General features: G+C 38.4%; 1 protein-coding gene across 19 annotated transcripts in view; it reads left to right on the top strand.

Annotated features, from left to right (window-relative positions):
• RAP1GDS1 (Rap1 GTPase-GDP dissociation stimulator 1) overlaps positions 1-14,459 on the top strand; it is a 139,226-nt gene that overhangs the window by 18,376 nt on the left and 106,391 nt on the right. For 18 of the 19 annotated variants that reach the window (XR_002832288.1, XR_002832287.1, XR_002832286.1 and 15 more), the window contains exon 2: positions 4,148-4,258. Coding sequence is in view for 8 of the 19 variants with exons in the window: in XM_006101417.3 (XP_006101479.1) it covers positions 4,148-4,258 (111 nt within the window). In the remaining 11 variants the exon portion in view is untranslated. The remainder of the gene's footprint in view (positions 1-4,147; positions 4,259-14,459) is intronic. The other variant, XM_023764895.1, reaches the window with a different exon arrangement.

Below are 14,459 nucleotides of genomic sequence, written 5' to 3'. Positions count from 1 at the left end.
TTTCATTTATGAATGTCCATAAGTAAGCAGGAAAATAGTGTTTTTAAAAATCTCAGCCTTTGTGTAAAATTAAAAATATTCTATTTGATGAAATGGGAAGTACCTATAAACTTTCATTACATTACAAAATCTGGTGGTAATTTTGAAGAAAAACACGTAAGTAACTGTTTGAGTTGTGAGCTGACCAAAGTATTTTTTTCATAGAATAACACTTTATTTGAAAGAAGCGACAAACTGGTTTTTCTTATTTGGCAGACATTTTCTCACAAATGAATGAGTTTAATTTGCCATTTAAGGAAAACAACTGACCAACTGATGGTATATTTTGCCAGTGATAAAGTTGGAGTTTTTTTAAAAAAATTAGAATTTTGGAAAACTTGTATTACCTTGAACTGGACAGGTTCCCAGTACTTAAAGCAGTCTTTCAATAAGATCAGTGATTTTAACAAATGTGGTATTTTAAAATAGTACAGTGAAATGTGTCAATACTTGAAAGGTATGCATAACTCTCACCAAAATTTTTAATGACCAAATGCATTGATGGTAAATATCTTGTATGCATATAAGATTCAAAGTGTAAGAAACCAATGGATTGTAATATAAGAGTTGGAAACATTCATTAATATTGTTTCAGATTTCACATGGCAGCTAACCTCTAAAAAATTACCACTTGTTATGGTTTGGTGTGGTATCAAAGAATATCCATGATTATCTGAAAAGGCTGTTAGCGTTCTCCTGTTTTTCAACTATGTATATGTGTGACGAGGCTAGACTCTTCATCTACTCAACCAAAATAACAAATTACAAAAGATTGAATACAGAAGCAGATATGAGAATCCACTATCTTCCATTATGACAGGCATGTAGATTTGTAGAAAAAATGTCACCCCTTTCAGTGTGGTACATATATACAATGGAATATTACTCAGCCACAAGAAAAGATGAATACTGCCATTTGCAACAACATGGATGGATCTTGAGACTATCATGCTAAGGGAAATAAGTCAGACAGGAAGAGTCAATAACAAAATGATTTCACTCATATCTTTTATATAATAAAAGCCTAAGCGACTGCTACAGTGGGACGACCAGAACGACTGGTCGCTATGATGCGCACTGACCACCAGGGGGAAGATGTGCAATGCAGGAGCTGGCCCCTGGTGGTCAGTGCACTCCCATAGGGGGGAGTGCTGCTCAACCAGAAGCCGGGCTCATGGCTGGCGAGCACAGCGGTGGTGGTGGGAGCCTCTCCCGCCTCTGTGGCAGCGCTAAGGAGCAACAAGTCGGGCAGTAAGGAGCAGTGAGCAGGCGGGCGGTAAGGAGCGAGGGGTCCCGGACTGCAAGAGGGATGTCTGACTGCTGGCTTAGGCCCACTTCCCACGGGCCTAAGCCGGCAGGTGGACATTCCCTGAGGGGTCCCAGACTGTGAGAGGGCATAGGCTGGACTGAGGGATCTTCCCACCCGCCCCCAGTGCACAAATTTCGTGCACCGGGCCTCTAGCGTTGGATATAAAACTGAAAGCAACAAATGAACAAAGAAGACAGACAAATAGAAACTCATGGACAGAGAGAATAGTATGGTGGTTACCAGAGGGAAAAGGGAGTTGGCTAGGTAGAAACAGGTAAAGGGGGTCAAATATATGGTGATGGAAGAAGGTGGTGAACACAATGCACTATATAGATGATGTGTTATAGAATTGTATACAGGAAACCTATATAATTTTATTAACCAAACTAGAGGCTTGATGCATGAAATTAGTGCAAGGGGCTCAGCCCTCACAGCTGCAGCAGCTTGCCTCAGCCCTCGCAGCCCCAGCCTCATCCGGAAGGTTGTCTGGAAGGACATCTGGAAGGTCGTTTGGCTATCTGGTCTAATTAGCATATTATGCTTTTGTTATTATAGAGGCCCAGTGTACGAATTTGTACATGGGTGGGCTCTCTCGGCGTGACCTGTGGGGATTGGGCTGAAACCAGCTGTCCAATGCTGCCTGCCGCTCCTGCCTGCCACTCCTGCTCACCCCGGTCCCGCTGTGCCTGCCGTGGGCTCACGCCGGTCAGTCCTGATCAGGAGAGGCTCGCACCGCTGCTCCCAGCCATGAGCCCTGCATCTGGCGCCCATCCTGAGGCGGGTGAGGGGCAAGGACGCAATCAGCCCTCCAGGCAGGCAGTGGGATGCCCTTGCTGGCCCGGGATCCAGATCTGTCCTGCTGATGTCCGCGCCAGTTGTCAGGAGCCACCTGGCAGCCGCTTTTATATCGTTTCTTCCTTGCGGAATGTTGAGGGAGGGGAAGCGGCCACGGTGCCTGAGGCCAACTTCCAGGAGGCCAGCGGCACTGTCAGGATTGTGCCGGCAGCACAGGTCCATCGGTGCCTGAACCGTTCTCCAGAGATTGGACCTGCAAGACTACTGAGGGAGTGAGTAGCTACCACTGGGCTGGTCGCCCGCCGGGACAGGTTGGTCAGCTGAGTGGCAGAGTGCACTGACCACCAGGGGGCAGGTTCTGTATTGAGCATCTTGCCCCCTGGTGGTCAGTGCACATCATAGCAACCAGTTGTTTGATCACTTAGGCTTTTATATATATAGATGTCAGTCCAATCAATGGAATAAAAAAATTTAAAAACACCATCTTTTTCAATAACTTTTGTTTTTCAAATAGTTTTTTTTCATTAAATATTAATTATGTAATAGATAATAGTTTTGTAGTTGTTAGATTGAAATGCATTACTGGAATCTTACAAGTCTCAGTTTTAATTTTTAGTATGTTAAATATCAGTAGAAATAATTGATGTGAGAAAAAAAAACCCACACCTATTTGAGCTCTGGCCGGGTGGCTCATTTGGTTGGACCATCATCCCATATTCCAAAAGGTTATGGGGTTTGATCCCTGGTCAGGATAAGTAAGGGAGACAACCAATCAATGTTTCTCTCACATCAATGTTTCTCTGTCTCCCTCACTAAAAATCAATTAAAACATATCCCCACATCCAGCTGGTGTGGCTAGGTGGTTGAGCATCGACCTGTGAACCAGATTCCTGGTAAAGGCTCATGCCCGGGTTGCGGCCTCTTTCCCCAGTGGGGATCATGCATGAGGCAGCCAATCAATGATTCTTATCATTGATGTTTCTATCACTCCCTCTCCTTTTATTTTCAATAAAAATATATTAAAATTATATATATATATACATATATATATATATATATATATATATGTATATATATATATATATTTTTCCCCCCCCTTGGTGACGATGGAAAAAAAAAAACAAAATCTTATTTGCGATTCTGAATAATTTTTAGTAGTGTAAAGAGATTTTGATAATCTATGGCAGCCGTGGGCAAACTACGGCCCTCGGGCCGGATCCGGCCCATTTGAAATGAATAAAACTAAAGAAAAAAAGACCGTACCCTTTTATGTAATGATGTTTACTTTGAATTTATATTAGTTCACACAAACACTCCATCCATGCTTTTGTCCCGGCCTTCCGGTCCAGTTTAAGAACCCATTGTGGCCCTAGAGTCAAAAAGTTTGCCCACCCCTGATCTATGGTCTAGGAATCCAAATATGTATAATTAGGAGGTGAGCATAGTTTTATAATCTAAAATGTACATGTTTTGGCTTAAAGCAGTATTTTGATTTGAAGTGTTTTTGAAATGGCAGTGTTAAAGTAGGTTACAGACGGTATTATTTTAAGTTATATTATTTTGAAACATTTCTAAACCTTCATTTTAATTTTATGTCTTTAAAATACAACAGAAGCAGCATAAAATGAAATAAAATATTTGCAAAACTAAATTTTATTTTGTGGAACTTTAGTTGTTTTTTTGTTTTTGTTTTTTTGATTAACCATGGCTAGTTTCTTGAACAAGCTAAATAAGATCTAAGAATGCTGAAAAAGATGTTCTGCAACCGTTTGTGGACTATTCCTGATATTTTATATATACAGAATGAATTCTTCATATTTGACTTAAATGGGTAAAATTTTATTTAATAAATTAGTTGTAGTACAGTCCATTGCCATTTTGGTATGTATGTGGATGTTAATTCACTATAATGAGAGCCCTTTGTCTATTATTTTAACTGTTTGTTATGTAGCATATGATGGCCATATATTTAGTAAGGTTTCTGGTTTCTTTTTCTTTGATAAGCAGATAATCTCAGTGATACCTTGAAGAAGCTGAAGATAACAGCTGTTGACAGAACTGAGGATAGTTTAGAAGGATGCTTGGATTGTCTGCTTCAAGCCCTGACTCAAAATAGTAAGTATCATTATGTTTATTCAAATGCCAAACAAAAAGATCAGCAGTCATTCAGAAATTGGTATGTAGTTTATCCATAACTTGCACTCACATAACTTGAATATTTTGAATCCTATCTCTGTATACTGAGGTTGTTTTACATGTTCCATACTCGTACCCCATATCGCCATCCCCAAAGTACTGAAAGCCAAGTTGATAGTCAGAAGAAAGGAGGAATTGATTGGTGATGGTGATGACATTAATACCATTCCCAGAGAGAGGCTATTATTTCATTTTTAACAGATGTTTTTCTTAACACCTACATTTGTTCTTTAAAAAATGACTGTGTTTATATGTGAGGAGACTAGGGAGGAGAAACAGAGGAAGATTAAAAGACCTAATATTTTAATCTGAGATCTTATGGCCACCTTTTAAATAATTTTACTTTAAAATAATGTGTATGCTTAGATTTAATTGAAAAGAACCATTAGGCCCTAGCTGATTTGGCTCAGTGGAAAGAGTGTCAGCCTGGGGATTGAAGGGTCCCGGATTCAATTCCAGTCAAGGGCATGCACCTCAGTTGCAGGCTTGATCCTGGTCCTGGTTGGGACATGTGCAAAGGCAACCAACTGATGTGTCTCTTTCACATCAATGTTTCTCTCTCTCTCTCTTCCTTCCACATTCTCAGAATTGATTTTTAGAGAGTGTGGAAGGGAGAGAGAGAGAGAGAATTGAGGATTAACAGAAAAGAAAAGAACCATTAGTAGTCATCCAAAAGTCCCTTAAACTTGTGGTAAGATTTAATCTTTGGAGGTAAATTAAATAGTACTACCCATAAAAATTATACAACTCTTCATTGACATACACATTGTATTGTTGCATTTGAGCTATCATATTTCTATTAGTTAATTTCTGTATTCTCACAGTGAAGAGACAGGTACAGAATGATTTTCATTTTTTCCCTTAATTCTGCTTGGTTGTGCTATCATTTGCACTGTACTTATTTGTAGTTATGCCATTATCTTACCCTGGGACTAATTGTGTAGCTGACAAAAGAATTTAGGAGAAAGTATATATTGTTAAAAGTTTCCATTTCAAGCACTCAGATGTATGTGCTATTTCTTTTTAATTTAATTTTTTAGTAAACTGATTAGTACTCTTCATTAAAAAGCACATTTTAAAGCTAGCTTTGAAAATTCTTTACAGAAATTCAGTTTTGATCTTAGAGATAATAGAGAAGCATTTATTACAGGGACTTTAATAAGAGCATCTGTATAAGACTCACAATGGTAAAGAACAAGAACAGGAAAGGAAAGTCTAAGGCTATGTTATCCATTGTCGTAGTACATGTGACTATTTAAATCTAATAATTAAATTAAAAATTAGGCTCCTTAATCTTACTTTTCAGTAGCCATATTTAGCTAGTGACTACCTAATTGGGCATCACAGATACAAATCATTTTCCATGATCACAGAAAGTTCATTTGGGTAACACTGGTCTAGAGGTAGAAATATCATGTGATGACCTGATTTTCACACATCCTCTCCTATATAATAAAAGCCTAATAAGCTAAGTGTCCGATTGGCCGTTCAACCAAAGAGTAATATGCTAATGATATGCTAAGGCCACTCAACTGCTCGCTATGATGTGCACTGACAACCAGGGGGCAGACACTTGAACTGGTAGGTTAGCTTGCTGCTGGGGTCCAGCCAATCGGGACTGAGCGAGACAGGCCGGACACGCCCTGGAGCCCTCCTGTGGTCTCTCCCTGGCTGACCAACCTCCCGCATCCCTCCCCGGCCCCGATTGTGCACTGGTGGGGCCCCTCAGCCTGGCTTGAGCCCTCTCACAATCTGGGACCCCTTGGGGGATGTCGGAGAGCTGGTTTCGACCCGATCCCGCAGGCCAGGCCAAGGGACCCCACTGGTGCACAAATTCATGCACTGGGCCTCTAGTATCTATATAAGCAGATTTATTTTATCATGTAATTAGACTAGGTAAATTGAATATTTCAAGTTCATTTTTTTAAAGAGTTGTTCTATTATGATGTTTTGTTTTTAATGGCCCAGTTTTTTCTCTGTGTTAGAAAAAGTAGAATTACCTAAATGGATCATTGGTTCAGGAACTGAAGAGCGTGGAGGTGATATCATTAGTTATGTGGGGAGGATTGCTCAGTCCTCTCCTGGAAATACTGATAGAGAGATGAAGAGAAATTAATAAAAGGAAGCAAAAATTTATAACTTTTTAAAGAAAGGGTTCAAGAAATATTGAGAATTATGTAATTCTTAGATTAAAATTCAGACCTATTACAGACTTATTCATGGAACCCATTTTTGAAAATGGTCTTAAACTTGTATATCATCAAATATTAAGACCAAATAGCTACTAGGTATTAATTAAAAACAATAAACTCTACCATTATAACTGTTGACTCCCCAGGGAGGGAACAAAAGGAATATGTCATTTTAAGAATCTATATCAAAATTTATGTTGTCACATCTAAGACTATTGGCAGAAAAGAATTTGACATAGGAAGAGGGAGTACATGCAGATGTCCAGTCTTTGACTGAAGAGTGATAGCTGTCATTGATTGAGCACCTGTTATGTACTCAGCACTGGGCTTGGCACTATATCTGTTATTTAATCTTTCCTATAGCTCTTGAGGATGTACTACCATCACCTTTAAAAGATAAGGAAACAGACCCTGTGATATTTGCTTTGCTCTGACAGAATCAGTTTGGATTAAAATTCTTAGTTTACAAAATCAAAAATTACATTTTGAGTAAAGTGCAGATTTTTGTTGAATTTATAAAATGTGAAATTGTTTCTGGAAGCTAGATTTTAAAACATATTATGCCTTAAATATTTTCTTTTTAAAAAAACCTTGTTTTTCACTTGAGCTATGGACTAATATATTTATTTTATAGGCATTTATTGATATATTTTATAAAATTAGTATCTGGCTTTTAAACAATAAAGGGTAAAAATATCAGTCAGATGTTTATTTTCTACAGTTGTTCTCTGAATAAAGTGATTGTTCGATTGCTACTGTCTGCTTAAGGGTAAAATTATAAAACATCTAACTTATGTGAATCTGTACTGTTATTTTCTTTTAAACAGAGACCTTCTAGTTTCATAATTCTTCCTTACTGTCAGGTGTTTTAACTAAAAATATCACTGTTTGCACCAGCATTGCACCTGATCAAGAAAGAATGATTTTATCATTTTATTCAAGTATAAGATGGCAATGTTTGTAATGGGAATCTAAACTTACAGTTCTATTTTATAATCTACTAACCTGCCATTAAAAAGGACAATTCTGAAAGGAAAGAAATTATGCTTTTAAAATTTACACTGTGGAAATTTAGTATATTTGAATTGTACATTACAAATGATTATAATATGAAATTAGAGTTTTTACTTTGATGTGTGATTTCAGAGTGGTTTTCTGTCTTTTTAGTTTGAGTGACATTAAATACAGTATATGTGTCAGAATTGTGATGTGTGACTTCAGAGTGGTTTTCTGTTTTTTTTAGTTTGGTGACATTAAATAGAGTATATGTGTCAGAATCATAAGAGACAAGAGTTAGAAAATTTGAATACTTATTAGACTTAATGGAAAATATTTTGTGTAAGCAAGCATTTTGTGTAAATCTCTGATCTAAATTAATATAGGAGCATTCATTCTCTCATATAAATACTTCAGTTCTCAGTTTTAAATGTTCTTAGTAAATATGTGAAGGCTACCAGCCAAGAAATCAGCTTTTGTTTATTGTGGTCTCTTGATTCAGAGACTAGTTAGGAGAGTCTCAATAAATGCTTGCTGAATTGTAATACAGTTACTCTATTTCATACTTACTTGAAAATTAAAACAATATGCCACCTATTTTTTACCTCTAAACTTAACATAGGAATTGTCTTTATAGAAAGTATGACATCTGATAATTTTGCAAAACAAAGTATCATAAATCAAAGTCCCAAAGACAAGAAATATTAACAGTGCATTTATTATAGAAAATCTATTTCATATTAAGAACATGGGGACCATGTTGCATTGCTGGGGGACCAAAAAAACAATGCCAGCATGATAACCAACACAGCTTTAAGTTCTTTTCCTGCAGATTAGGCTGTTTACCTGTCTCATTGCCTCATTTACCTTTGTACTTTAACTTTGTTTAGTTAGTTGCCTGACAACAATTCCTATTTCATACAAGAGTCACATAATTGTTTATTTTCTATGGAATAACCCTGTGAGAGAATACATTTGTCTTAAAATAAAAAAGTATTTGCTATCTAGTTCCACATTCCAACTTTATATCATAGTACTCATCTAACTGTTGAACTGTTAGATTTTCTTAGTTCTTATGTTGATTTATCACTCCCTTCTAGGCTATAATTCTAAGTATACCAAATTATGTACACAAGTTGCTAATGCAGATTACTGTATGAATCTTCTCTAACAGTAAGAACTTTCTTTTGTCATTTGCTTTTAGTCTGCTTTGTGCCTTTAATATTTCTAAACAAATTTACTCTCAGGTTTACCAAAATTATTTCTTAAGTAGAGGACTTTAAAACTTACTAATCAACTGTTTTTCAGTAGCCATATTCAATCTGCATCATTGAACATGAAAGATTGCTGCTGTGTTCATAGAAATGAAAAATTATTTTACTTAATTCTTTCATAGGAATACCTAGATTATGCCTTATTATGCCTTTTTACTCTATGTTATCAAATACACTACAGAAGTGATAATGTTCCCTTTGTAAACTAATTGACTATGCTCACTTCCTTCACGTATTTTTTTATCACGTGGCTCTTTTAGTTACTCTGTTTTTTTTGTCCAAGAGGGCTTATATTGGTGCTAAACATAAATTATCAAAGTATCAGTTTTTCCTAAATAAATACAGGGATGGGCAAAAGTAGGTTTATAGTTCATATGGGAAAGATATGCAGGTTATGATTATTGCAATAGCTTTATTCACACTCTGTTTCTCTGTTTAAAACTGTAAACCTACTTTTGCCAACTCTTGTTTAATATTTAAAGAACTAGAGGCCCGGTGCACAAAAATTTGTGCACTCGGGGGTCCCTCAGCCCGGCCTATGCCCTCTTGCAGTGTGGGACCCCTCGGAGGATGTCCATCCCAGTGGGGACCCTCACCCCATGGAGGTTTGGCCAGCCTGGGTGAGGGGCTGATGGCTGTTTTCAGGCTGGCCACACCCCCTTTAGGGAGGAGCGTCCCCACGGGGGTGCCTGGCCAGTCTGGGTGAGGGGCTGAGGGCCGTTTTTAAGCTGGCCAAGCACCCTGGCCACTTAAGCTCCCAGCCTCTCCTTTTTTTTTTTTTTTTATTCTGGGATTTATTTACCTTCTATAATTGCAACTTTGTTGCCTTTAGTGGAGGCCTGTGGAAAGCTTGGCTTCCTCCATTGCCAGGGGCAACCCACTCCTGCTCACTCCAGCTCCGTGGCCACGGCTGGCTGAAAGGTATCTGAGGTTTATTTACCTTCTATAATTGAAACTTTGTTGCTTTCAATGGAGCTCAGAGCCAGCCGTGGCAGGCGGGGAACCTTGGCTTCCTCCATCACTGGAGCAACCAAGCCTCCTGCTTGCTCCAGCTCCGTGGCTGCCGGCCGCCATCTTGGCTGGGTTAATTTGCATATAGTCGCTCTGATTGGCTGGTGGGCGTGGCTTAAGGTGTAGCGAAAGTACGGTCAATTTGCATGTTTGTCAATTTTTTATTGATTTTTTTACAGAGAGGAAGGGAGAGGGATAGAGAGTTAGAAACATTGATGAGAGAGAAACATCAATCAGCCACCTCCTGCACACCCCCTACTGGGGATGTGCCTGCAACCAAGGTACATGCCCTTGACTGGAATCGAACCCGGGACCCTTCAGTCTGAAGGCCGACGCTCTATCCACCGAGCCAAACTGGTTAGGGCCATGTTTGTCTTTTATTAGTATAGGATAGAGGAGGCATCTCACACCTGTCAGGATAGCTAGTTCTTTTTTTTATGACTATTACAGTAGCTTTATTAACTCAAAAGAATATCACAATAATAAGACAAGTAATACAACAATTAATAAATGAATAATACAAGAGCAAACTCCATGTTTCATTACTCACAACTGTATATCTACTTTATCCCACCCTATATTTTGAAATGCTTCCCTTGAGTACTTTTTGTTATCTAGTTCTTTTGGGTTTTGAAATCAGAACATATAAAAGTGATATTTTTGTTTCCTCTTTCCCTTGCATCTATAGTTGACTTACTGTGTTGCTTATTGGGTTGGCTTGAACTTCTGGCACAATAGTAAATAACATTGAACTGAATAGTATCTTATTTTAGTTTCTGATATTAATGGCAGCCCTTCTGATTCTTTACCAATTCAGTCTAAGACCTCTTGATTTAATGTAAAAGTCTTTTTTTCTGTTAAGAAAATAGTCTTAATTAAATAATGATTTTTAAAAAAATCAAGAGTAGGTAACTTTAAACCACAAATCCTTAGCCTAATCAATTAGTATTTCAAAAAGTAAATATCCACCTTTTATTATTTTATGATTTGTTTATAATAAAATTATTTGTTGGGAACATTAATACTAGAGGAACTTTTTCTAGAATGGGAAGTATAACAGTTACATGGTCTCAGAGTCAAGGTCATTGAGTATTATTAGTGAGGTTCAATATAATTTATATCTTCCTTTGTGTTATTCAGGGACATATGTTTATGTAATGAGAATTAGTACCTAAAAATGACTAAAATTAATATGGCACTAGCCAGTTTGGCTCAGTGGGTAGAGCGTTGGTCTGTGGACTAAAGGATCTCAGGCTCGATTCTGGTCAAGGGCATATGCCTGGGTTGTGGGCTCAATCCCCAGTAGGGGGTGTACAGGAGGCAGCCAGTCAATAATTCTCATCATTGATGTTTCCATCTCTCCCTCTTCCTCCCTGAAATCAATAATAATATATATAAAATAATAATAAAAAATAAAAATTATTAATATGAATTAGATATTTTAGAATGAATGATTATTAAATGGTCTCATAAACAGCATAAAAATTTCTTAATTTAGTAATTATAGCCCCTATAGGTTCAAAACTACAGTTAGTAAAGCATTTTTTTCTACCAGAAAATTGTTTACAATTGCAAGGTCATACCACATTAGCCTTTGAACTATGTCTATAGCTATAAATTTAGATATTCATTTTTTGTTAGTTTCTATTATTCAACCCTGAAAATGTGAACTTCATTGCTTATGATTTTTCTTACTTTATTTTAAAGTAGCTTTACATAGATACATAGATTCCTCTTAGTGAATTTGTGATGCCATGTGAATTTTGTTACTTCAAGACTTAGTGAAATATGAATATAAATTATTTTATAGATTAAAATTGCTTTAAGTATTTTAAGTAAGAATATTTAAAAGTATGTAACTTTTGACTCAGAGGAAAGAAGAAATATTAGCTAGAAAAGTCAGTGATTAAAGTAAATTCTCCTTTTGGAGGTTTGATTTTGTATTAATCGTAATTCACACAAATCTATAGTTCACCAATATTTTAAAACTAGAATGGATGTCCGTCATATCATGGGAATGTTTTATACTGAGTTAATAAAGAAAGCAAAATTATTTCATTTTTATTGTTATATATTTATTGTAATTTTCACTTTGAGTTATACTAGTAAATGTATGTGAATATTGATGACCATCTGCAAAATTGTTGAAATAGGAAAAAGAGTTATAATATTAAAGACAAAATACAGAGGAAAAGATTAATTCTTTGCTTGCAGCAGTCAAAATAAGGCAAAAATAGCTAGGAAATGGAAAAGGTCTCAAATTAAGAACCACTTTTTAGAAGCACATTAAAAAGAAGTTGAAATGTACGCTAAGTCAGAAATATATCTTCTTAATATAAGGTACTACATTATTTTCTATTTGCTGTACAATAAGATCTTGTTGAAAAATACTAAGGCCAAAAGTATTATATGTCATATTCTTAACCACATGCAGTTCATTGTCATTTTACTCTTTCATAAAAAATCACTAATAATTGAGGAAATGTGAATATTTCATGTTTTTATTAAGGTAGAGTTTATAAGTTTAATTTTTAGAGTAATATTCATATAATTGACTATATAATGCAGAGAATCTTAATTCTCTATTTTTTAAAAAAGTTAATAGTATTTAGTGCCTTTTGTTGTCAGATACATTCACTTGGAAATTTGGACTGTTTTACCACCACTTAAAAACAATGTATTTGTATATTTCTCTGAAATTTAAGAAAGCTACTTCATTTAGGTAGAGTGAAAGTTTTTTTTTCTTTTCTGACTCTAGTTATACAGGGCTGTTGGAGCAGTAGTAGAAAATACTGTGTGACATTTCATGATCCTACACATCAGTTATTCATCTCTAGAGTAAAAAAAGAAAGTGCACTTACTAAGTGTAGATGGACTCACTAGAATATATGTATTCAGTTGAGTTCGTACTGCCATGCTATGTCATACTGCTTTGGCTAAATCTTCAATATCTAGTTTAAAGTTATATTTGGGACATTTTCTGCAGTCATGTCATACTTGGATGAGGTGTGAAGATTTAGACTGCACATCTTCCATCTTCAGGTCTCATTGATTCATATATTCAACACTAAGTATTTATTTAGTATGCTATCTCCTATTTATTTTGTGTGCTATCTCCTCATAATGGCAGAAATTTAGTCCCTGCCCTCAGAGCTCATTATTCTGTGTTGGAGACTGATAAATAAATGTAAAGTTATAATTTATCATAGTAAGTACTGTAATAGAGATATGTTCAATGTCTGATTGGTGTGCGTGTATTTAATTTATTGTCACATCAAAAAGGAATAAAAGGAAATAGGAAATGATCTGACTTTAATACTTAATTCAGCTGTTTAAAACTATCAACTCTTCAATTGTTGACTAGATTTTTAAAAATTTATAGTATACAATATTGGGCTTATGTGTACAACATGGTGATTTTACATTTATGTATCTTATGATCACAAGTCTAGTGACTACTTCATATTTATTACGATATTATTGACTATACTAGTGGCCTGGTGCATGAAATTTGTGCACATTAAAAGGGAATTAGAGGAAATATTTTAATATTGCTATTTGCCTTTTCTCTATAAAAGAAGTGTCAGAGATGAAAGAAAACTAGTAAAATAATTTTTACTAATTTGAAAATGTCCCTCCTGTCAGAGTCTGGGGCACGCTGCGGGACCCAGAGCCAAGTCCCCACCCACACGCGTGCACCTCGAGATCACAAGACCCGGCCGGCCCCACGCCCCATCAAGCCCTGCAGGGCGGGGGGTGCAGCCTCAGGTCCCCTGTCAAGCCTCGCCGGGCAGGGGGCACAGCCTCAGGTCCCCCGTCAAGCCTCGCTGGGCGGGGGGCACAGCCTCAGGTCCCCTGTCAAGCCCCACCTGGAGGGGGGTGCAGGCTCAGGTCCCCTGGCCTGGCATCAGGCAGGGCGTGCGGCCTCAGTTTCCCCGGTGCAGCCTCAGGTCCCCTGGCCCCAGTGCCTGGGCGGGGGGGGGCGTAGTCTCAGGTCCCTCGGTGCAGCCTCAGGTCCCCTGACCCCAGCGTGAGGGCGCGAGGGCATGATGACCATTTGCATACTAGCTCTTTATTGTACAGGACTAGAGGCCCGGTGCACAAAAATTTGTGCACTGATGGGGGGGGGGTGTCCCTCAGCCCCACTTGTGCCCTCTCACAGTGTGGGACACCTCGGGGGATAACGACCTGCTGGCTTAGGCCCGCTCCTGGGTGGCAGAGGGCAGGCCCAATCCCTAGGTGCAGCCCCTGGTCGGGCTCAGAGCAGGGTCGATTGGGGAGTTGGGGCCCCTCCCCCTGTCATGCACAGAGCAGGGCGGATCGGGAGGTTGTGATGCCACCCCCAGTCACGCTCAGGGTAGGGCCAATTGGGGGGTTGGGGCACCGCCCCGTCACGCTCAAGGCAGGGCCGATGGGGAGGTTGTGGCGCCACCCCTGTCATGCACAGAGCAGGGCGGATCAGGAGGTTGTGGCACCGCCCCCTGTCACGCACAGAGCAGGGCCCATCGGGGGGTTGGGGCACCGCACCCTGTCACACACACAGCAGGGTCGATCAGGGGGTTGGGGAGCTCCCCCCTGTCACGCACAGAGTAGGGCCCATCGGGGGGTGGGGTGCTGCCCCCTGTCACGCACAGAGCAGGGCCGATC

The sequence above is a fragment of the Myotis lucifugus genome, unplaced genomic scaffold (genome assembly GCF_000147115.1).
Source record: "Myotis lucifugus unplaced genomic scaffold, Myoluc2.0 scaffold_357, whole genome shotgun sequence".
Classification (NCBI taxonomy): Eukaryota; Metazoa; Chordata; class Mammalia; order Chiroptera; family Vespertilionidae; genus Myotis; species Myotis lucifugus.
Note: the sequence above shows the minus strand (reverse complement) of the source record. Positions and strands in the feature narration are given on the sequence as shown.